Source organism: Archocentrus centrarchus, unplaced genomic scaffold, assembly GCF_007364275.1.
Source record: "Archocentrus centrarchus isolate MPI-CPG fArcCen1 unplaced genomic scaffold, fArcCen1 scaffold_54_ctg1, whole genome shotgun sequence".
NCBI classification, from domain to species: Eukaryota; Metazoa; Chordata; class Actinopteri; order Cichliformes; family Cichlidae; genus Archocentrus; species Archocentrus centrarchus.
Genome location: NW_022060276.1, coordinates 354,341 through 379,883, shown reverse-complemented (window position 1 = coordinate 379,883; position 25,543 = coordinate 354,341). Strand labels below are relative to the sequence as shown.

General features: G+C 40.4%; 1 protein-coding gene across 1 annotated transcript in view; it reads left to right on the top strand.

Moving 5' to 3' along the window:
- LOC115777469 (E3 ubiquitin-protein ligase RNF31-like) overlaps window positions 1-25,543 on the top strand; it is a 131,143-nt gene that overhangs the window by 76,534 nt on the left and 29,066 nt on the right. The window contains exons 13-20 of the mRNA XM_030725375.1: window positions 3,470-3,676; window positions 3,776-3,949; window positions 7,158-7,256; window positions 9,135-9,224; window positions 12,395-12,509; window positions 13,818-13,930; window positions 15,860-15,970; window positions 16,259-16,307. Coding sequence (XP_030581235.1) covers window positions 3,470-3,676; window positions 3,776-3,949; window positions 7,158-7,256; window positions 9,135-9,224; window positions 12,395-12,509; window positions 13,818-13,930; window positions 15,860-15,970; window positions 16,259-16,307 — 958 coding nt within the window. The remainder of the gene's footprint in view (window positions 1-3,469; window positions 3,677-3,775; window positions 3,950-7,157; window positions 7,257-9,134; window positions 9,225-12,394; window positions 12,510-13,817; window positions 13,931-15,859; window positions 15,971-16,258; window positions 16,308-25,543) is intronic.

The window sequence follows — 25,543 nt, the reverse complement described above, 5'->3', positions numbered from 1 at the left end:
TCCTCAACTTACTTTGTTAATTCAACCAAAGCTTTTACTATTCCAGACCCAGTCAGTGTCTTGTCTGCTGCTCAGCCTTTCCCTTCCAACAATACTGGTCTCTCCTTCAAATCCCTCTCTGTTTCAGAAGTGCTGGATGAACTCACTAAACTAGACCCAAACAAATCTGCTGGCTTTGACGGACTTGATCCCATGTTCTTAAAAGCATCTGCTCACATCATTGCTGCTCCCATCATGAGAATATTTAACCTGTCTCTACAGCTTTCTGTCTTTCCTTCTGACTGGAAATTGGCCATGATCTTTCCCCTCTTCAAAGGTGGCTCTGGCTCAGACCCCAAATGCTATCAACCCATTTCCATTTTACCATGCCTATCCAAAGTCCTGGAGAGGCTGGTTCATAAACAGCTAAGACACTACCTTGTTTCAAACAATATCCTGTCTGACATTCAATCTGGTTTGCGTGCTGGACATGGATGTATGACCACCATCACAAAGGTCCTTGATGATATTATTACAGCATTACACAGCAAGACGATCTGCATGGCTGCCTTTATTGACTTTACCAAAGCCTATGATTCAGTCCATCATAGGATCCTCTTAGGCTTTCCAAGCACTGGTCTGTCCACCACCTGCTGTCACTGGTATTCCAGCCATCTAGCTGACCGTGTCCAGCAGCTAAAAACAGAAAACATCTTGTCAAAACCATTAACCATCTCCAAAGGTGTGCCTCAGGGCTCCATCTTGGGACCAACATTGTTCTCCATCAACATTAATTATGTAGCCAAAGCTGCTGGCAGTTCCCAAATCCTTCTTTATGCTGATGACACCATCTTATATTCAGTTGGATCTTCACTACATTCTGCAGCATCTACACCTCAACTCAGCCTCCCCTCTGTAGAGCAGTCCTTCACAACCTCCATCTCCACCTTAACACCAATAAGACCAAATGCATCATCTTTGGTTGAAAAAATGAGGCCTCCAATCCCCTCAATGGCACAGCATTAGAATATGTTAAATCTTACAAATACCTAGGCATCTGGCATCTGTCTTTCACCCCACACATCAATGATCTTCAGACAAAAGTCAAAGCCAGATTAGGTTTCCTCTTCCACAATAAAGCCTCCTTCACTCATGCTGCCAAGCATGCTGTTGTCAAGATGACAAGACTCCCAATTCTGGGCTATGGCGACATCATCTAGAAAATGGCATCAAGCACTGCTCTCAGAAAACTGGACATTCTTCATCACTCAGCCATCCGCTTTGCCACTAATGCACCTTTCCACACTCATCGCTGTGTCCTCTATAAACTGGTGGGCTGGCCCTCCCTTCATTCCCGGCAGCTACATCACTGGTTTCATTTTGTCTATAAGAAAATCCTGGGCACGCCACCACCTCATCTGTCATCTCTTCTTCATCTACAAGGTTAAGTGAATACATCAAGCTCACCATTCCCAATACCTCGACTGTTTTTTGGCTGTAACTCTTTTCGCTTTGCATTAGCAAATGACTGTAACACTTTACAAAGAACCCTCAAACTTGTAATTTAACACCTTTGACTACTTTCAAGCTTAAACTTGAACAGATTATAGTTGACTGTTGCTCTTGCTGATCACCCTGGCTCACACTAATGTACATACCCACATCCATTTTTCTCCTACATTTATTCATACATGCGTAAAATGGATGTGGGTATGTACATTAGTGTGAGCCAGGGTGATCAGCAAGAGCAACAGATTATAGTTGACTGTTGCTCTTGCTGATCACCCTGGCTCACACTAATGTACATACCCACATCCATTTTTCTCCTACATTTATTCATACATGCGTACAATCACACGCATGTGCACACACACACACACACACACACACACACACACACACACACACACACACACACACACGTTAGTTTCCCCTCTCTCCCCATAGCCCCTTAACTGGCCGGTAACAGGCCGGTTGTAGTCCCTTTTATATGGCAGGCTAGACCCTCCCATTTTTATTGACACGTCATTCGGCCAATCATGTAACTGGCTGCACCAAATCACCTGACAAAGCTACGTGACGCTCTCTGAGTATCATTGGCTCTGGGAAACCCATTTCTTAACATAATTGGCCGAATGAGGTGTCAATCAAAATGGGCGGGTCTAGCCTGCCATATAAATGCACTTCATTCGGCCCGCGGACCAGATGTGGCCAGTTAATAGGCTATGAAATGGGTTGTTCAGAGCCAATAATAACCAGAGGGTGTTATGTAGTTGTTTCAGGTGATTTTTTTGCTGCCAGTTAAGGGGTTAATGTTAACTCACCTATTCTTCTTCTTACTCCTGCTTTTTATCCAGTTGTCATGATTTCCATGCGTGCTCCATGTTAATCTGGAATTTTTATTTTTGGTATGTTTATATGTTTGTGTATCTATATGTAGTGGACCTGATTCTATTGGGGCCTCTTGGCCAGGTCATGTTTGTAAATGAGAACTGGTTCTCAAACATTTTACCTGGTAAAATAAAGGTTTTTAAAAAAAACGCTAGCAGCCCATCACAGAAACACATAATTTGTCCCTATCTCTTTATTCCAGTCTATGAAAAGTGCCAACAATGATAACAGTTTGTAGTATAAAATAGTATTTTTGAACCAACAAGGTGATTATCAATGAATTATTAGCCAAAAGCCTGGCATATCTCAGCACTGGGGTGCAGTGCTTCTGGACAAGAAGAAGCAGCAGGCCTAAAAACCTATCAACAGCAGATGAACAGTACCTGAAAGTCACATCCTTAAGAAATAGGAAAAAATCCAGCAAACACCTGACGCAGAACTTGAGCGATGCACTTGGGTCTTCAGGTTATCAATCTACTGTTACTGAAGCCTCATCAGAAATGATCTCAGTGCAAGGGTGGCTGTCAAGATGCCATTCTTAAGGAAGGGAAACTGAGAGAAAAGGCAGGGGTATGCCACATTACACAAAGACACTGTCAATGCAGTAAAAACATACCCATATAGAAAAAACACACTATGGAAGACTATCAGTTACGGTAGAGCTCAAACCTCCATTACTGTGGAGTGTGGGATCATCCTGACAGAGAACAGAACAAAAGGCAGCCACATCCAAAGAAGAGCTTTGAATGTCCTTCAAGAAGCCTGGAGACCTGTTCCTGAAGACTGCTCAAAGAAATCACACGAAAGCTGCCTCAGAGTTCAGGCTGTGTGGAAGAATAAAGGTGTCATGCCAAATATTGACTTTCAAGCACATGAGAATTGTACAGAGGCTACTTTTGCCTTGTACACTGCATTTCCATGTATGTTTGTACATGTTCAATAAATCACTACACCCTTTTTTTTCTGGCAAACTATTTTAAAATGAGGAGTGGCTCAAGACATTTGCACAGTACTGTCCAAAACATACTGTGCATTGGTTGGCTGGTATTACTGGTAGAAAATATGAAGTCTGTCTTAGCATGATTTCATTGTTTTCCAGCGCATATGTCGGAGGCTACTAGCAGTTTATGATCTTCCCAGCTGGGGTCGCTGTGAGCTGGCATTATCACTTCTTCTGGAGCACAGTGCCCCGTATTCCCTAGAAGATGTAGTGCAGGCAGTACAAGAGTCCCACGACAGGGAATTTATCAAGAGGGTGCTGGCTAAAGAATGTCCCATCTGCCTCTCGGTTTTCCCACACAGCAAGGTTAGGGTTCTTTTAGAGACAGACATTTATACGTTTTACATAACTAAATTTTTATCTGAAATCATTTTCTGCCTTCTCTCACCCTCCCGTCTGTCTCAGATGCAGTCTCTCACATCGTGTCAGTGTTCCGTGTGCTGTGGTTGTTTTCAGCAGCACTTTACCATCGCTGTAAGGGATAAACACATCAGAGACATGGTGTGTCCAGTCTGCTGGGAGCCTGATATCAATGACCCTGAACACCTCAACAGTTACTTCTCCACTCTAGACATCCAGGTAGGCAAGCAGATAAACCATGACGGGAATGAGAATGTTTCTCATACTCATAATCCACTGGTCACCTCATAAAAATGACATGGTGAATGTAGTATGTCAATGTGGTGACACAGGAAGTTTGATGACACTGATTCTGTTAATTGAAGCAAACATGTTTAAATCACACACTGCTCAGAACTCTTGTGGAGCATTTGATTTGTTAACAGATGGATAGTGTAAAGCATTTAAAACTACCATCACCAAGTCTTCCATGCAGATTTTTGGTCCCTTAAACTTTATTAAAACAATTATCTGCCCCCCCGCCCCAAAAAAAAATAAAAAAAAAATACCAAACTAAACACAAGTTGTTCTTTTTTTTTAAGGATCTGGATTCTTGTTTGTTTGTTTGTTTTTTTACCAAGCTCTAACAAAGAACATCAACCTTTGAAACAATTTTTCAACCTTACTACAGACTGTTTAGCATTAATTCCAAAATATTTGCTGGGAACAGCTGCTAAAAATCAAGGTAGCATGTACTAGGTAAAATGGATTTAAGTAGGGACATCCCTCTTTAATAAGTTAATTACCAAAAACATTAATGCTGGTTCAGATAGAAAAGTGTCAGAATACACATTGCATTGAAGTTGGTCGTGAATGGGGCTCCATAGCCACAGATCAGTCAGGGTGCCCACTGAAAGCCAGAGGTGGCAAAAGTACTGACATTCTGTACTTAAGTAGAAGTACAAGTATCTGTGTTACAAAATACTTTGGTAAAAGTCGAAGTACTGGTTCAACTTCTTTACTTAAGTAAAAGTAAAAAGTACAGGCTCTAAAAGTAACAAAGTACTTTTGAGTAACAAAGTACTTTTACTTTGTTACTCAAAGTAACAAAGTAAAAGTAGCTCTTTGGAGGACGTTTCTACCTGCTATTTTTGTGTAAAGCTAACTGAACCTCATTATATATTAGTGTAATAATATAAAATAATGCATGAGAATACAAACGTAATTCCAATCTAAATTTTAATCCTAATGAATGCACTCAGCTTGAATCTGTTCTGTAGGACACAAACTGTTAAAGGGAATTTAAACACAGCTCTGTTCTCTGTGTCCTCCATAGTAGAGGGTGACTGTGCCTCCACCTAAACACAAACATGAGGATACTCAGGGGTTACAGTGGGATTCAGAAGCTGGAGGAATCCTAAGATCAGCTGTAGTGGCTCTGCATGGGGAGAAGAATCACAGCTTTCTGTTGTGAGCTTCAGTAAATGATGTTGGTGTGCAGGCTGTGATCAGCTGACCTGCTGCTCTGAGGTTTACTGCTCTGTGTGGATGAAGTGAACTCATAAAGATGTAACCCAGTATTTCACAGCTCTCTGAGCTGATCTCCATCCCCTACACTGACAGCATACAGGCTGTAGAAATGTTGGATTCAGTGAATGAATCTCAGCATCAGCAGCTTTGATTCAGACTCATCTCTGCTGCACTGATGTAACCTGTAACTCTGACCATGAACACAGCCTCTGTGCACCAACTTTACTGTAAATACAGTACAACAAGCTAATCTGTTTATCACACACACTAAACTTTGGTATACAATCTTTGAATAACACTAGCATACTTCAGTTTGTTTTGCAGTCCTTACCTTTAAATCTAACCTCTCTCCTTCCTCTCCTGTCCTCTTTCTCCATCTCTGAGTGAACTTCTCTCTCTTTGCTCTCCCTAGAAACACAGCAGCTCTTCTTTTAGCGAGCAGACACACTGTGTGACAAACTGCACACACTTTGTGTGTTTGCTGATATTTTTTGAGCATTCAGAAACATTGCACTTAAAATTACCTGCCACACGTTACTCCCTTTATGCTCGCTCCTCTTCAGTAGCGCTAGCTAAGCTGTTTATGTCCCGCGAGCACAACTTACGGACTCGGTCTGGCCCGCTGTGACCCCTGATTATAGCGCTATAAATGACACATAAATGATATGTGTTTGCGTGTTTAATCCCTTTGTACCCGATAAGCCCCGGTGATGGAGGACACGCCAGTACGATTGTCTCTTATGTGTTATTATTGCTCTGACTCAGATCGTTTGATGTTTGATGGCGCACTGACCGGAAATGCAAACTTCTCTCTGACGTGTTAAAAAGTAACGAGTCTGTTTGAAAATGTAAGAAGTAGAAAGTACAGATACTCATGTAAAAATGTAGGGAGTAAAAGTTAAAAGTAGTCAGAAAAATAAATACTCAAGTAAAGTACAGATACCTGAAAAATGTACTTAAATACAGTAACGAAGTATTTGTACTTCGTTACTTCCCACCTCTGCTGAAAGCACATGAGAATCAGAACTGGACCACAAGCATGGACGAAGGATTCAAGGACTCTTTGTCATTGCATCACGTTTACATGCAGTGGAATTAAATTCTGTCCTCAGGTCCCAGTGTTGCCCTTAAAGAAGAATAAATATAAATAGAATGTAACAATAATATAAAAGAAAAATATACATATACACACATATATATGCACAAACACACTTACACATATATACACACATCCATACCCATATGCGTATACATAATTGACTAATTATGTATGCACTACTAAAGAAGATGGCCTGGTCTGATGAATCACTTTTTCTTTTATATCACGTGGATTGCCGTGTGTGTGTGTGTGTGTGTGTGTGTGTGTGTGTGTGTGTGTGTGTGTGTGTGTGTGTATTCACTATTGGAAGAAGGTAAGTTTGTGATGCTTTGGGCAATGTTCTGCTTTGAAACCCTGGGTCCTGCCATCTATCCAGGTGTTTCTTTGACACATGGCACCTACCTAAGCATTGTTGCAGGCCGTGTACACCCTTTCATGGAAAGAGTATTTCCTTATGGCTGTGGCCTGTTTCAGCAGGATAATGCTCCATGGCACAAAGCAAAAATGGTTCTGGAATAGTTTTGGCCTCCGTATTACCCAGATCTCAATCCAATCGAGCATCTGTGGGATGTGCTGGATAAACAAGTCCAATCCATGGAGGCCCCACCTCGCAACTTACAGGACTTAAAGGATCTGCTGCTGACATAATGAGCAGATACCACAGCACACCTTCAGGGTTCTAATGCAGTTTAGTGGGAACTTTAACATTGGCCATAACTCGAGAATGATGTAACCTAGCATGTTCAGATTCACACCATAGATGCATACTGTTTAAGCTGACCCGTCAAACTTTACATAACTGTATTCTGTTCTTCACAGCTGCGTGAGTGTCTGGAGCCAGAAGTCTATGAATTGTTCCATAAGAAGCTGACAGAGCAGGCACTAATCAAGGACCCCAAATTTCTCTGGTGCTGTCATGTGAGTATAGGATGAAGATTTGTCAACAAAATCTAGGTGAACAAATGAATTAATTTAATTACTTAGTTACTATTTAGTAGCAATGAAAGTTTAAATACAAGTTTTCAGACTATTGAAGCCTCACTAATGTTAAAGGCTATGTTTTCTTTATATGAAACAACCATCACAAGAAGTGACTTTGAAATTGACTTGATCCATTTGTGTGGAATGCGATAACTTGAGAACAGTCTCATGTTAAAATTCTCACCATAGATGCATGCTCTTCAAGCTAGAGCCATCAAACTTCCCCCAGCGTTTGGTGACCAGTGAAGAGGTAAATTTGCACAGACAGGAACTGTGGGTAGTTTGATTGAAGCTGGGTATTAGATGTGCTGAAAATGGAAGTTTTTGGAACTACTTCTGTTTCTGCCAGCGTGCAAGTGCTTAGGTTTGAATCACGCATTTTTCTATTGACATTAAAGTAGAAATATCAGTAAAGACATCAGTGTAAATGAATCCAGGCTTCTCGTAGAATCTTTCCACAGCTACTTTGCAGTTGTACAGTAAGAAGAGGATTTAGAACCTTTATCGTTTCCAACATTTCTGCAACCTAAAACATCATCAGAAGTCCTAAAAGCTAAACAAGTGAGACAAAAAATATTAAACTTGATAATTTGTCACTCTATTAATATTATAAAATGATCCAATCTTATCTAATCTGTGAGGGGAAACAGTTAACCTTTGCATTCAGTGTGTGGCATGACACCACCTGAACGCCAATAACTTTCTAAATCAGTCCTGATGCAGTCTCCGCACGTAGCAGCGTCAGCTCTGGATGTTGGTGGTCTTCCTTCCACAATATTTCTTTTGAATTAAGGTTGAGACTTCGGTTCATGCTTTTACATTTCTTTGCTAGAATAGCCTTTTTACTGAGAGTCATTGTCTTGCTGTAAGAACTGCTTTCAGTTTAAATCCAAATTTCAGTGTTCCATCAGTGATGCTGAGCCAGATGCAAAACAGGCCCAAACCATGACACCACTGTCACAATGGCTCACAGTTGTGACACAGTGCTGTGAAAATGTATTTGCTCCTTCCCCCTTTCTGTTCGTTTTATTTATTTATTTATTTATTTTGCATATTTATCACACTTGTTTCAGATCACAAATTAATTTTAGTATTGGACAAAGATAACTAAAGATAACTAAAAAATGCGCTTTTTAAATGATGATTTAATTTATTAAAGGAAATACATTATCTAAACCTACCTGGCACTGTGTGAAAAAGTAATTGCCCCTCTTGTTAAATCATGAATTGTGATTATTCAGCTTTTTTTGGAAAGCTGAGTTCAGTTTCACTAGCCACACCCAGGCCTGATTACTGGCAGACTTGTTGAATCAGACCTGTCTGACAAAGTCAAACAGGCTAAAAGATCTCAAAGAGCAACACATCATGCCATGAATTCTTTATTGACAGTTATTGCGAATGCTTGATGAGGGGACATTTACTTTTTCACAGCACTATAAATGGTCTCCTTTTCTTTTTTGCAGATACAGTACCAGTACTGTAGTGCAGCAGGTTATTTTGAAAAGGCTGCGAAATGTGGCTGACATTCTATTAATCTTTTATTTAATAATCTTACCAAGTGCTCTTGCTCTCTGAGTGCTTGGCAATTCCCAGACAGTCTGTGCACCCAAGACCACTCTGCATATCGAGGCACTTTTAAGATGCATTTAAAATATTTAATTAAAAGAACCCATAAATTTCTTTAAACCAGCATAACTCTGCTGAATACAAGAAGACATGTACAAGGCCTAACATTGCTTTTGATATGATATAAAATTGTACAATCAAATTTCTGATTTGTCCTCTCCTTTCCCTTTTCATTTTTGCTCTTCTCAGTGCTCATATGGATTCATCTATGATGGAGACCAGCTGAAGGTCACCTGTTTTCAGTGTCGAAACAGTTTTTGTGCTCAGTGTAAAAAGCCTGTAAGTTTCCTGTGCGGTCCCTTTCTTACTACTAAATTCTTAGCCTCTTCCAATCGGTTTGTTTTGGTTTTGTGTTTTTTTGTAATCTTAAAAATAAAGAAAACAGACTACAGGGCTGCAGTTTTGTGTTTATATGTGTTTGCTTTATTTGTGACATTTTAGGCACATCTGTAGCAAAAGAGTCTTCATCAGACTCTTCTGATAACCTTTCCTTTAAAGTTATATTATAATTGAATGATCTAAAACAAAAATATGAAATGTAATGAATGAAGGGATGTACCATAAGACAAGCATTGTAGGGCACACTGTTAGGAAGGATTTAATATACCCTCATTGATATAAATGGGTTGATAAAATAATATAAATAGATGTCAGTTTAAACGAAGAGACTTCAGCTGCGTCACAAACTAAATCTTCCAAAATAATTATACAGGTGAATCACCAGCACTATACTGTAGCTCTTCTGAACTTCAGAGGTATTTGCTGAGCTGAGAGGCTGGGGTGCATAAATTGAGATAGCTGCTGAGTCCATGTCATATTCTTGTCCATATGAGAGAGCGCATGTAGAAGGTGTGAGGTGACAACTGGCATATATGTGTGCTCTATGAGCACAAATGCTTTGCAGCAGATTCAGTTACTTCAGACTTAGGCTGGCTCATGAAGTAGAGCAGGTCCCCCACTGATCTAAAGGTTGGTAATACAATCCCCAGCGTGTCAATGATTCAATACCTCATGGAACCAACTTTACAAGTAATAATTTGAAGTAATTGTTTTCTGTGTGACTTTTATCAGTGTCTCACATTGTTGTGGAGGAATTTGGGCTGCTCTTCATTATGAAGTTGCTACAGTTCATTGAGGTTTGCAAGCATTTGTTTATGCACAACTTTCTTAAGGTTCCACCACAGTACTTGAATCGCATTGAGATCTTTTTCAACCGTTCTGTTTTAGATAGCTGCTGTGCTTGGGACCATTGTCCTATTGCATTGGCCCAGTTTGGGCCAAGGCTTAGTTGTTGGACAGACAGCTTCACATTTGACTCTAGAACACTTTGGTATACAGTTGAGTTTGTGGTCAACTCAGAGACTGCAAGGTGCCCATGTCCTAGGGCAGCAGAACAAGTCCAAATCATCAACCCTCCACGACCATTCAATGACAACCATCCATGCTGACAGTTGGTATGAGGGGTTTGTGTTAATATGCTGTTTGGTTTTCTCCAAACGTGGTGCTGTGCATTATTGCCAAACATCTCCACATTAGTCTAGTAGAAGTAATAAATGCATGAATTAGCTTTTCAGCATCACTCTGAGAAAGGATGTTTCTAATTTTAGAAATACTGCACAAATGCAAAAAAGTGGTCCTACATATTTGTTTAATATGTGCATTGAAGGACATATCCTGGTCAAAAATGACTCCAAGATTTCTCAAGGCCAAGGTAAAACCATCCAGAATAAGTGTCTGGGTAAACGCCATGCTTCTAAGATTTCATAAATAGATAAGGCTGGGTATCATCTGCATAACAATGAAAATTGATGCAATGCTTTCTTATAATACTGCCTAAGGGAAGCATGTGTAGTGTAAATAAAATTGGTCCTAGCACAGAACCCTGTGGAACTCCATAATTAACCTTAGTGTGTGAAGAAGACTCCCCATTTACATGAACAAATTGGAGTCTATTAGATAAATATGATTCAAACCACTGCAGTGCAGTACCTTTAATACCTATAGTATGCTCTAATCTCTGTAATAAAATGTTATGGTCAACAGTATCAAAGCTGCACTGAGGTCCAACAGGACAAGAACAGAGATGAGTCCATGAGTTTGTCCTGTCTCTCCCCTCAGCTCCATCCGGTCACAGCAGATGACTGCCCCTCCCTGAGCCTGGTACTGCTGGAGGTTTCTTCCTGTTAAAAGGGAGTTTTTCCTTCTTTAAAAATTACAAGAAATTCTGGCTGCTTGGAAGCAAAATATAAAAATACTGTCAGCTGCCCGTGCTGCCCCTCAGCCTCTTGGCAGTAGAGTCTTTAGGTGGCAAGAATCCCCTGAAAGCAAAAGTTCTAGAAGACATAATTACCAGGTCTTAGTAGATTTTAATTGGCTACATATACAGTGACTTTATTCACCATATCAATTCAAAAGCAAATGGCTAAGTAAGAACCACTGAGAATACTGTCACTCTTTGAGGGGTTTCTGACTAATGTCCTACTCACCTTAATAACATGTTAGCTTTTATATGTTATATGCCATGGAAATAACTTTCAAAGCTGAATTACTAGAGTAGCTAATCAGATGAGCTATTACGTCCATTGTCTGTAGGTAAAAACTTCATAAATTGAAAAGACAAATTAACAGTATATTAGCTGTGTGATATTCTACCTTAAGCATGCAGCATAGTCTTCTTCACCAAAAAAAAAAATACTCAAGAAATGTTTTCAGGTTGAAAAACAATGAAAGTTCTTGGCTTATGGGAGGTGATATATGATCAGTCTGTGTGCAACTACTGACACCAAGTGCACTGTGGACTTTAAAGCAGTGATTTTAGTGTTGCTCTTTCTTTCATATCTTTCACCTCCTTCTTAAGCTAATACATTCACAAGATTCTCAGTAAACTTGACCTCTGACCTTGAGGTCAAGGTGTGATTTTTAGTAGATACACCAATTTGAAAATCCCATGTGACACCTTTATGGAGTTATTACAGTCACAAGATTTTCAGAAAACTTGACCTCTGGCCTTGTGGGCCAAGTATCATTAGCTTGCTGTTTGGTAAGCTACCGAAAAGACTGTTCGTAACAAAGCCATTGCTCCTGCTTACGGAGTGCGTTTTCTAAAGTCTGGACACTAAACTCCATGTAGGTAATCCTCAGATTAGTTAAGCTGAAATACACCACAGCTCATTACACAGTGTTTAGTGCTCTCTGTGCACAAATTAAGGTTGAGCACATCTCTTTCCATTATGCCTAATGTTCTGATGATGTGATGTAATCCTTATAGTGTTAGTAAATGAGCAAAGTCAGTTTGAAACCTTTTTTGTTCTTAGATTTTAATTGTGCTTGTGTACATCCCAAACCTATAAATTATAAATAGTGCTCTATATGACTGTTGTAATAGTAGTTCAGCTTTTAGTACACAGTATAGTCTGTCCTGTACTATGATAAACATTGTTTCTGTGCAGTGGGAGTCTCAGCATGCAGGTCTGTCCTGTGAACAGTACCAATCTTGGAAAAGAGAAAACGATCCAGAGTATCAGAAACAGGGCCTGGCTGGATACCTCAGAGACAACGGCATTAGTAAGCACACACACAAACATACACACAGACTCATTGATTAAACCTCACCTCTAGAGCCTTCTTGTTTGAAGACCTTTTCTGTGAAAAATGAAGTATATTTCTTGAAACCTACATTGTTCGTGCTTATGTGTATCTATGTGTCATGGACCTATTTCTCTTGGGGTCTCTCGGCCTCGTCATGTTCTCAAACTTGGTAAAATAAAGGTTAAAAAAACAGGGAACATTTTTCTTCTTCGTCTCCTCCTGTCAGCCTCTGGAAGCTCAAAATCATTTTGTTTTCAGCCATCATGATTTTGTTTTCTCCATGGCCAAAAAAAAAAACCCAGCCTGAGAGGCGTTCAGGAAGTGCAGGAAGTAACTAAACACTTTAAGACCTGACTGGTTTTGAAATAAAACTTTATAAACCTACTGTAAAGACCTTCTAGCTTAGCATTAGAGAATGAACAGCCCATAATGGAGTCTGTGCTGTGTTGCTACTCTGCACAAAACTGTATCTGATGCTCCAAAGGTGTAATTGCCTTCCAGTCTACTTCTGACGTCTAATTTCCAGAAAAAAAATACTGTCTTGTATTTGGGAAGGGTCTGTTGTACAAGTACACAAACATGTGCATGTAGAGTCATAATCCATTCACTTGAGAGCAAAAAATTGAACTGCTTGTCTGATTTAATCCTATGAGAAATTCTCATCTTTATACCATATGACAAACAACCATTCACATCTATGGGCAATTTAGAATCACCAATTAACCCTAACCCCACTAATTACATTAAACCGAGTTTCAACAGATTTTTTAAAATTTGTAAAATTATTAGTTCTTTTCCAACAGGACAAATAACAAAAGCTTGTTATTAACTGTGGACTTGTTTTTACAGCACTAAAAACATCTTAAAATATGTTTCAAAAGAACAAAGAAAACAAAATGAGTATATAAAAAATACATTACTGTTCCCAAATAAGGAAATACTGCCTTGGTGGAGGTTTGTGTTCTTGGAGTGCTTCTTGTTTGTTTTGTTGTTAACTTGATTGCTTTAAATTAACATTACTCAAAACTATGTAAAATGTTATTTTCACCATGCAACTAAGAGTCATTTAAAAAGCAAGTGAGAAGCATATGTTCTATGTGACCAAGTCAACTAATTTATGTAAGTCAGAAATGCTGTTGGAATTTACAGTGCACTCACTGTCTGCTTTTTTGTGTATCAGACTGAAATAGTATTCCTTAATGTAATGCCACAGCCTTCCACCTCTCTGTTTTCCCATCATTCATGTACTACCTGTGTCTCCTCTGCCTCCTTCCCTCTTTCCAGCTTGTCCTAACTGTCGCTTTCAGTATGCACTGTCTAAAGGAGGTTGCATGCATTTCTGCTGCTCACAGTGTCGTTACCAGTTCTGCAGTGGCTGCAACAACCCTTTCCACACTGTAAGTCTGCAACATACAGTCCCCCTTTATAGTGTATAGATGTGTAATTCCAGATTATTTCACATCAACTCATCAAGTAATGAAAATACATATACAGCTTTGGCAGTATTGTATGTTTTTTCTTTGTTTTTCATTCTTAAAAAAAGAACAGTGTTTTATTATTAAAACACCTTTTGTTTTGTTTTTAATCCCAAATGGAATTATTTGTAAACTAGTTTGGGTAGGTTTCATCATCAAATGCTAAGGATTTAGCGTTAGAGAAGCAGCCTTACAGCCACATTTCAGTCCCTGGGCCTGCAGGGTGAAATCTGAAATCTTGGACAAGTGAATCAGAAGTAACACTTGGGCCTGCTTCCTGAATACCACTTCAGAATGACACTGTTCTTTTCCACCAAAATTACTGGATCTGGGTTCTCCATTTTCACCACAAAATGTGAACATCACAATCATCTAGTGCCGAAAGTGGAACCACTTACATCGGTAACTATGGAATAAGTTCACTGATGATTTACAAATGCAGCGTACAGATTATGTATTTTTTGCAGCTTGTTGGCTGCTCTGGTGTTATGCGTACATCCAGATTAATTGGTATTTGGTGCAACATTTCATTAACATATCTCCATTAAAATTCAAGAAAATGAAAACATATAATAAGATTTACATATTCATTAAAATTTGGTTTTGTATTTATTTGCATATTGTTAAGAACGCAAAAGTTCACATACAGCAACAGAACAAATTAGAGCGTAGGAGCGGAAATAAGCCTGACAGACGCATTTAAAGATTCCTTTATTATAGTAATATGATCATTCATGCTCTCTGAACCAGACTGTAGTCATTCTAGAGTTTGTTTCAACAAGAATAAGAAGATAAACTCAACTGAGATCTCAAGTGATAAACAGCTACAAATCAAATGTAAAGCTCTGTTTGCAGATACAGTGAGTAGCTGTTACTTCTTTCAGCAATATTAGTCTTGGAATCACTGATCTTCACACTATCTGGCATGTAACTCGTGGGTGGCAGGTTGAGGACCCCAATGCAGAACTCCAAAACAGGACAGGACTTGACTTTTCATCAGCATTTATTGCTGAAAACTCCGGGCAAAATGGAACTGTACTGAGCCAGCAGAACAAAATACAAACTTACTTAGAAACAGGTCATGCAGCCAGAGACTGGTGCTACCGTTAGGCAATGTGGTTTAAGTGTCTTGCCCAAGGACACAACGCAGCGCAGTGACAGGGACTCAAACCTTCCGGCTGCAAGGCGAGTGCCTACCCACTGCGCCACTGCCACAGAGATATAGGCACAGGGAAAGACGAGGGACAACATGAATCACACTAGTGAAACACAGGAAGCGAGAATCAACACGACACACAAGGAACAGGAGGCTAGGAAAATAAAAGAGGAAGTGAAAACTAAACAGGGAAGGAAAAGACAGGACCAAAATGCAGAGGAATTGACATGAGGGAGGCAGGCACACTGAGGGAGAAATAAACAGGCACTGGAACACGGGGAAACAAGGAGAGAAAAGGAAACAGGAATACTAACAATAACTATAACTAAGAACAGGACTCAAAACCCACAAGGAAACTCAGAACACAGATGAATGTCAATGATAGCAGAACTTAAGAACCATACACAAAACACTAGGCAAAGCCCAGTACCATCACAGTATGTTGTTATTGTGTTAAGTTCAGGGCCAAAAGAAAAGGTGCAGTTTCTTGCTACAGTCTTGACGCTGGCGCGCATTTTTAGGTCCAGTCTTTTTTAAAATGCACTTCTCAAAGCATTAGTCCCCAATAAAGCTACAATTTTCCATTTGTTATTAGTTTTTACTAATTTCAGTCTCACCTGACCGAAGACTTCTCTGAGTGGTGACGTACAGACCTGAACTGTACGGTGTTTTCTCTTCTCCTGATTTCACATTAGACCTGTGCAGTGGACGAGTGCACTGTGTCTGGACTACATGCCCATCACCCTAGAGATTGCCTCTTCTATCTGAGAGACTGGGAACCATCCAGACTTCAGGCTTTACTCCAGGTAAACACACACACACACACACACACACACACACACACACACACACACACACACATGTCATTGAAAGTTATTCTTGGTGCATGGGCATTCAGATATAAAACAGTGTATACTATGTATAACAGTCATTGGTGTATTGCACACATGTAAATCTGTGGTAGTTTACTTCTGTATAGTAATGTTGACCAATCTTGATTGTACACACCCCAAGTCAGTTTAGTTTAATCAGGAAACAGTCAGAAATGAGTGTTTAATTTTGCATTTCATGTTATCATATTCTCTGTGTGACAGAATAATGGTGTAGCCTTCAACACTGAACCTCCTCCTGGAACTCAGACAGGTAGGCCAGCATACTGTTTCTCCCACTGAGGTTTGAAAATAGTCTTTTGTTTGAATAATTTTAAAGCTGCTTTGGAATTGTGCTGTTTTATAGTAAAAGCTGTTTCTAATACTTTCTTCATGGCATACATAGTAGTCAGGGCACACTAGAAACAGTTAGCCCCACAAGTATTTGGAAAATAACACAATTTTGTAATTTTGCCTCTGTATACCACCACAATGGATTTTGGACCACACAATCAAGATGTGATTGAAGTGCATGTTTTAATTCAAAGGGTTTAACAAAAGTATTGTATTACCTGTTTAGAAATTACAACTATTTTTACATGCAGTCCTCCATTTTCAAATTGGACAAATGACCGACAAGCAATTTTATGGCCAGCTAAAGCCTGTTATGTCAGTATACCATGTCAGATTAAGCCGATAAAAGATCTGAAGTTGATTCCAACTTTTGGTAGCTGTTCATTGTAACTCTCAATATGATGTTCAAATAAATGTCAATGCAAGTGAAGGGAGCCATCACTAGACTCAAACATGCAAAATATAATGAGAGAAATGGAAAAAACATTTAAGACTTTGTATATCAACAAAGGTTGGTGCAAAAACTGTTCAGTAGTAAGCAGACACTGCTGTGAGGTGGTAGAACATTTAATTTGTAAAATATAACCCTCCCTATCTGCTGCAGGAATTTACAGTGTTGTTCATAACAGCAGTTCATGTCCCCTGTCAAGTGAATTGAGATCTTGGTTACCTGATAGCCTATGCCCGGTACTATGTGGACAATCATAATTCAGATTTATAGAAGTGTTAAAGGATGATTTATATGGATGATCTGTATGATTTGCAGTTAGATGATAAGTATGTGTGTGACACAGAGATGATGTAAAGCACAATGTATTAAGGAAGTTGTGAAATCTTGGAGAATCACTGAGCAGGGTAAAAGGGGAACCCGAAACCGTTGCTTGGAGACGAGCAAGAGCAAAAGCAAAAGTTGAAAACATGTTAAAAATATCTTAAGTGGAAAAGTACCTAACAGACTCATGCATTGACAAGGAATGAAGTAATGTCTAAGTTAAATACCCTAAAAAGGAGATAAGGAATAGGGTGATAATTTGTAATGATGATGTATGAAAACTAGGATGTGTCCTAGACTTAAACTATAAAGGACAGTGCACCGGAGCATCGGACGAGAATTTCAGGAGCTTCTTCCCCGCGCCAGGACTGCTCTGCAGAGAGGACGAGCCCAACCTATCTGTGGAATACCAATTCGACTTTGAATAGTTCTGTGTGCTTTCTCCCTGCCAATTCAGATGAAGTTCGGAGGTACCTTCGCTGTCAGACTTCTCCCTTTTGGATTTCAAGGTGGATATCTGCACAACAGCATGGATTAGCTGTGGCTGTAGCTCAGTAGGTAGAGCAGGTCACCTACTGATCGGAAGGTCAGCGGTTCGAATCCTGGCTACTCTGGGCTACATGCCAATGTATCCTTGGGCAAGATACTTAACCCCAAGTTGCTCTCCGACCGTTCTGTCGGAGTATGAATGCGTGTGAATGTTTGGTAATTAAAAGCACTTAGCTTTGTAAAAAATGGAAGTGCTTGTATGAATGGGAGTGCATGGGTGAATGCAAAACAGGTTGTATAAGCACTTTGAGTGCTCATACTGAGTAGAAAAGCGCTATATAAGAACTAGTCCATTTACCATTACAAAAAGGGACAGTTAACAGAAGAAAAGTAACATCTTTCTTTTGGGACTTCTCCTTTTTCCCCACCGAGGCATTTAACGGACTGAATTCTTGGGTGTGGTCGCTTCGGCCGAGTGACTCACTTGAAGTCAGTCTTATCAAAAGGGATTTATGGACAAAATTGGACATTTTCAAGCCCCTTCTTCAACAACTCAGCTCATAAGTATTCCATCATGATTGTGATCTAGTAATTTTGAGAATTATTACTTTATTATAATTACTATGATTGACTTATATTGATTTTGAGCTCTGAATTTTAAGTTGATTACTGAATTTTAAGAATTGATAGAGAATTGATTTTGAGCTAATTGCAACCGCTTGAGCTGAAACCTGCAAAATAAAATTGACTCTAAAAAGTCAGTATAATTCTTCTGAGAATTATTTCCCCTATTAACGGTACACTTAGTCTCATGATAGTAAAACTCTAGGTAAGTTAAGCTCTAACATCTAGCTCTGTTTTGATCACACTAGTCTAAGGTTTCCACTTAAAACTAAATATATGTCCTTAGGGCTTACTTCCTAGCCTTCAAATAATTCCTGGAACGTACCAAGTGCATGGATCTATAAGGGGTAAGCCACTATATAACTAACGGGACTGTACTTCGGGGTCAGTTGTGTAGGCCTCCCTGACTGGCAGCATCGGAGTGCAGAGGAAGCATGGCAGACATTAGGATTTTCAGTGGTTAGAAGCCAGGCGAGTTACCCCGCTACACCATAAGTAGTGCTACATCATATCAGTTGGGGTAATACTCTGCTGACGTGTATGGCCAGGACCCTATGAAACGGAAAAGCTGTCACAGATATAACCTGTGGGATCTAACACCCCCCACAAGCTAACGCAAATGTAGTGAGCTGCATGATAGTATTGGCTCATTACAAAACAAACATCCAGAATGTGGTGGCAGTGGACTTTAGCTATGCAAACCTGAGGGACACGCTCCCCATGTTCTACCAGCATGTTAATTTTGCCACTCGGAGTGAAAATACCTTAGACAAAGCATTCACAAACATACAAGGCACATACAGAACAGCACCCTGCCCCCATCTCAGTGCCTCTGACCATCCTGCTAGCCCATGCATACTATCCGGTATCAAGAAGCAGAAACACTGTAGCGAAAACCATCTGTGTATGGCCTGAGGGTGCAGTGTCTGTGCTCCAGGACTGTTTTGAGACCACAGATTAGTAGATATTCAGGGAAGCAGCAGCATCAGGGAGCAGTGTGGACCCTCACCAATCTGGTACATTGTGGTACAATATAATTTTCATAGGCCTGGTGCGGCACCCCCTCCTCTCTACACTGGGGGAACATTGTGGAAATGGCCACTTCCGTCAAGTACCTTAGTGTACACCTCATCAACACACCAACATCACAGCTTTCATTAAAAAGCCCACCAACACCTGTAGCTCCTGAGGAAATTGAAGAGGATGAGGTCTAAAGACAGACAATAATACCTGCTGCAGCTGACGTGGATGAAGGCTTTGGAGCTGCTGTAGCTGACGTGGATGAAGGCTTTAGAGCTGCTGCAGCTGACATGGATGAAGGCTTTGGAGCTGCTACAGCTGACGTGGACAAGGCTGAGGAGCTGCTGCAAGTAACGTGGATGAAGGCTTTGGAGCTGCTGCAGCTGACGTGGATGAAGGCTGAGAAGCTGCTGCTGCTGACGTAGATGAAGGCTATGGCATGGCAACTGCAGATGCCAGTGAGGGCAGTGGCGCTGCAGCCCGTGGCTCAGATAATATTTTTTTCAGTACTTGTAGTAAATAGAAATGGATGAACAAGGTTGCCAAGCATAGTTTTGGTGATTTGCAGTGCAAAATATTCAAATTGAGAGTAAAGTTTTATCCATCTATTTTACATTTTCAAAACATAACTTTTTATATTTCAGCAGGAAAAAATGTGTAAGCATAAGACCTATCAAAATAATTTGATACTATACAAGTCAAAGTTTTGAAGTTAAAAAGAAGTGAAGAAAGTGCTGTCTTTTGGTGACACTCCCAGAGAAGGAGGGGGGATTCCCAGCGGTTGGTAACCAGCTGACAGCCGACTGTCAGATGGCTGGGAGCAGCCATTTTATGTAGCTGTATCTGTACAGCTGTGCGGTGGAGAGTGTCATGACCACCTGCCTCACTGTGTGGTACACTGGGTGCACGGTGGCGGAGAAGGAGGCACTGCATAGAGTGGTTAAGTCTGCATAGAGAACCATCAGGTGCAGCTTACCACCAATCATGGGCTTCATAGATAATTGGCAAAGTTTCTGGGGAAAACCTGGTCTTGTTAGGAGAGACGGCATCCATCCCACTTTGGATGGAGCAGCTCTCATTTCTAGAAATCTGGCCAAATTTATTAACCCTCCTAAAACCTGACTACCCAGGGTTGAGACCAGGAAGCAGAGTTGCAGTCTTACACGCCTCTCTGCAGCTTCTCTCCTCCTGCCATCCCCCCAAAACCCCATCCCCATAGAGTCGGTGCCTGCTCCCAGACCACCAAAAAACAAAGCTTAAATCAGCAAAAAGCTATTTAAGCATAAAAAATCAAAAACAATAAATAATATAGCTTCATCAACTGCACCAAAAAATAAAACAAATGTGGATTATTAAACATTAGGTCTCTCTCTTCCAAGTCCCTATTAGTAAATGACTTAATAATTGATCAACATATTGATTTATTCTGCCTTACAGAAACCTGGTTACAGCAGGATGAATATGTTAGTTTAAATGAATCAACACCCCCGAGTCACAGTAACTGTCAGAATGCTCGAAGCACAGGTCGAGGAGGAGGATTAGCTGCAATCTTCAATTCCAGCTTATTAATTAATCAAAGACCCAGACAAAGTTTTAATTCTTTTGAAGCCTGACTTTAGTCTTGTCCATCCTAATTGGGAAAATCAAAAACCTGTTTTTATTTGTTATTATCTATCATCCACGTGGTCCTTACTCAGAGTTTCTGTCTGATTTCTCAGACTTTTTATCTGATTTAGTGCTCAGTTCAGATAAAATAATTATAGTGGGTGATTTTAACATCCATGTAGATGCTGAGAATGACAGCCTCAACACTGTATTTAATCTATTGTTAGATTCAATTGGCTTCTCTCAAAATGTAAAGGAGCCCACCCACCACTTTAATCATACTCTGGATCTTGTCCTGACATATGGCATAGAAACTGAAGACTTAACAGTATTCCCTGAAAGCCCCCTCCTGTCTGATCATTTCTTAGTAACATTTACATTTACTTTAATGGATTACACAGCAGTGGAGAATAAGTTTCATTACAGTAGAAGTCTTTCTGAAAGTGCTGTAACTAAGTTTAAGGATCTAATTCCTTCATTGTTATGCTCTTCAGTGCCAACACAGTGCAGAGCAGCTACCTAAACTCTGCTCCCAGTGAGGTCGATTATCTCGTCAATAGTTTTACATCCTCACTGCGTATAACTTTGGATACTGTGGCTCCTCTGAAAAGGAAAGCTTCAAATCAGAAGTGCCTGACTCCGTGGTATAATTCACAAACGCACAGCTTAAAGCAGATAACCCGAAAGCTGGAGAGGGAATGGTGTCTCACTAACTTAGAAGATGCTCATTTAGCCTGGAAAAAGAGTTTGTTGCTCTATAAAAAAGCCCTCCGTAAAGCTAGGACATCTTACTATTCATCATTAATTGAAGAAAATAAGAACAACCCCAGGTTTCTTTTCAGCACTGTAGCCAGGCTGACAAAGAGTCAGAGCTCTGTAGAGCCGAGTATTCCTTTCACGTTAACTAGTAGTGACTTCATGGATTTCTTTACAAATAAAATTTAGACATTAGAGAAAAAATTATTCATAACCATCTCAAAGATTATTCTTCATGTTCGGTCTGCTTTCAGCACTGCTGTATTTGTTTAGACTCTTTGGCTCCAGTTGATCTTTCTGAGTTAACTTCAATAGTTACTTCCTCCAAACCAGCAACATGTTTATTAGATCCCATTCCTACTAGACTGTTCAAAGAAGTCTTTCCAATTATTGATGCTTCAATCTTAAAAATGATCAATCAGTCTTTATTAGTTGGCTATGTACCACAGACCTTCAAGGTGGCTGTAATTAAACCTCTACTTAAAAAGCCATCACTGACCCAGCTGTCTTAGCTAATTATAGGCCAATCTCCAACCTTCCTTTTCTCTCAAAGATTCTTGAAAGAGTAGTTGTAAAACAGCTAACTGATCATCTGCAGAGGAACGGTTTATTTGAAGAGTTTCAGTCAGGTTTCAGAATTCATCACAGTACAGAAACAGCATTAGTGAAGTATACCAATGATCTTACAGCCTCTGACAGTGGATTCATCTCTGTTCTTGTCCTGTTGGACCTCAGTGCAGCTTTTGATACTGTTGACCATAACATTTTATTACAGAGATTAGAGCATACTATAGGTATTAAAGGTGCTGCACTGCAGTGGTTTGAATCATATTTATCTCATAGACTCCAATTTGTTCATGTAAATGGGGAGTCTTCTTCACACACTAACGTTAATTGTGGAGTTCCACAGGGTTCTGTGCTAGGACCAATTTTATTTACATTATACATGCTTCCCTTAGGCAGTATTATTAGAAAGCACTGCATCAATTTTCATTGTTATGCAGATGATAGTCAGCTTTACCTATTGTATCACCGGTGTCACACCGCTAACTGCGCCACTGGACCAGTTCTAGGCTCTAAGGAGTGGGGAGCAAGAATAACACCACCAGAGACCGCTGCTTTAAGTGGAACAGGCCGGCAATTTACTGAATGCAAAAACACACACATAAAATACAATACATTAAACAAAAATTACCCTGCAGGTTCTTAATAAGGAGGCAAATATAATTGAAAAGGGAAAAAAATAAAGAGTATGTCACTCTTTCTTTTTGCTCTTTAGTTTACCTAGCTTATTTTAATAAGACTAATTTGAGTTAGTTAAACCAGTCTTTTTTTCCTAGGTTGCATCTATTTTACGATTCCTATTTTTCTTCCTGAGTTAACTCAATCTTCTTTCTTTTAGAGGTAAGAAAAATACCTGTAAAAACAATTAAATCAAAGTGGACCACAACTATTCAAATCACATTCAGACAGATAAACATATGAAAATCAAAGTATGGCACTTTAAATTCAAGTTCAAGTCAAAATGTAAATTCAGGTACTCAGTTCAGTGAAAAGCTTCAGTTTGACTCAGTCCAAAAAGGATAATAATTCAATCAGTTCTCAGTTCTGGTCAGTTCAGTTCGAACTAGTTCCTGATATTCCTACCGCTCCGGCAGCGAATTACCACACGCAGGAGAATCCCTCCCTAATGCGATGGAGAAGATGAATTGAAGGTCTAGGTCTGGCTCGCCATCTGAATCCCGTCTGTGAATGTGCACGCCGCACACGGCAAACCAATCCTCGCTCCGACCGAGCTTCCAACCAAGCAAAAAACCTGACCAAACCCGATGTAGCTTAGTTCTCATAAAATCCCCGTCAGTTCCCAACCAGGTAGATTATGTTTTTTTCACCATAATATTAACTTTTTTCTGTTATTAATCACCGCTCTTCTCTCTGACTCCTCCTCTGCTCTCTCCCTCCGGTCTGTGTACTGCAGCGTCACTCAGGTGCTGCGTCTGTAACGCTGGTTCCTTAAAGGGGCAGTGACGTTATTTTCTGTCTGCAGACTGTTTATTCTTTTTTATGTCAGATTTTAACATGGGTTACATCCTCCCCTCTTTACCTAATGCACGTCCCTGTGCATTTTGAATTTATACTGTCATAACTCTAGGAGTTTTTGGAAAGCTAGGTTCTTCAAGAGAATCTGTAAACACATCACTCAAGGTTTGAAATAAAGACTGAACTATTGTAACCAACGGGTTTCCTAGCTCAGGATAAGTCAGTCTTTTAGTCGGTTTTCTGTCTCTGACAGGTCTTCCCGAACAGTCACTTTCATTTTGGTTGTCCGTTTGACCCAGATCACTTGTGTTTTCTTTGCTCTCCTGAGCAGGTTGAGTAGAAGGATGGACATTATCCAGGTCTTTCTCAAGTAGGCTTCCAATTTCCTGTTCAGCGATTGAGTTTCTCTCTTCAGGATCAGGTAGGTCTTTCTCTTCAGTATCAGGTAAGCCTAAATCATAAGTTTCTACTGGAGGATCTTCAGGGAAAGCTTTGGCTACGTCTGAAGGATCTTGCTCAACAGCAGTCAAGTCAGGTTCCGGTTCATTCCTTTCAGGTAAGTATTCCGTAGGTTCTGAAGTCAGGTTGAAACCTAGTGTTTCCACTCTTAGGTTTCTGTGATAGTGATATCCCTCAGAATCAGATTGGGATTCATCCCCATCAGCTCCATTTGATGTGTCATTTTAGAATGTTGTCGAGTTCTTGGTCGCCTTACTGCTTTTGGTGGGTTAGTTTCGCTTTCGCCGGGGTCACAGGAAGGAAACCACATGGCAGCAGGAGGTCACGATGAAGAGTTCTTTGTGACCATCTCTTGTCTCAGGTTTCACAACATACACTGGGATGTCTCCGGACTGTCTCAGGACAACATACACGTCGGACTCCCACCTGTCAGCTAACTTGTGCTTGCCTCTGAGACGGACATTTTGAACCAAGACTCTGTCGCCTTCTTTCAAGGTGGAGTCAACAACATGCTTGTCAAACCTTGCTTTGTTGCGATTGGCTGTCTTTTTAGCATTCTCAGTTGCTACTCTGTAACTGTCTTCAAGTTGAGATTTCAGGTTGCGGACATATTGCGAGTGAGAGCCTGGCTGATGATTGACTGGTAGGCCAAAGGCTAGGTCAACTGGCAGTCTCGGCTGACGCCCGAACATTAACTCGTAGGGGGTAAAGCCGGTTGTCTCGTTCTTAGTACAATTATAAGCGTGTACTAACGGCCTGACATACTCATGCCAGTGACTCTTCTTCTGGTTTTCAAGGGTGCCCAACATGTTGAGCAGGGTCCTGTTGAAGCGTTCTACAGGGTTCCCTCTCGGATGGTAAGGCGTGGTTCTTATCTTTTGAGTGCCAATGAGCTCACACAGTTCTTTTATTGTTTGAGACTCAAAGTCAGGACCTTGGTCACTGTGGAGTCTTTCAGGAATGTCATAATGAACGAAAAAGTGGTCCCACAGGGTCTTGGCCACTGTCCTGGCTTTCTGATTTGGGGTGGGGACTGCCACTGCATATTTCGTAAAATGGTCGGTAATGACCAAAATGTCTTTGTGTTACTTGAGTCCGGCTCCACACTGAGAAAATCCATGCACACGAGTTCAAGTGGTCTTGTAGCCACGATGTTGATGAGTGGTGCCGCTTTCTCGGGCATGGTCTTACGGCGTATGCAACGGTTGCAGGTTCTGACTTTATTTTCCACCTCAGTTGACATTTTGGGCCAATAGAATCGCTTCCGGACAAGATCTAGCGTGCGCTCTGTGCCCATATGGCCCATGTCGTCGTGGAGGCTCTCGAGGACTACGGATCTCAGGGCTTCAGGGAGTACAAGCTGGTAGTGAGTCTGAGCACCTCTTGTCGCC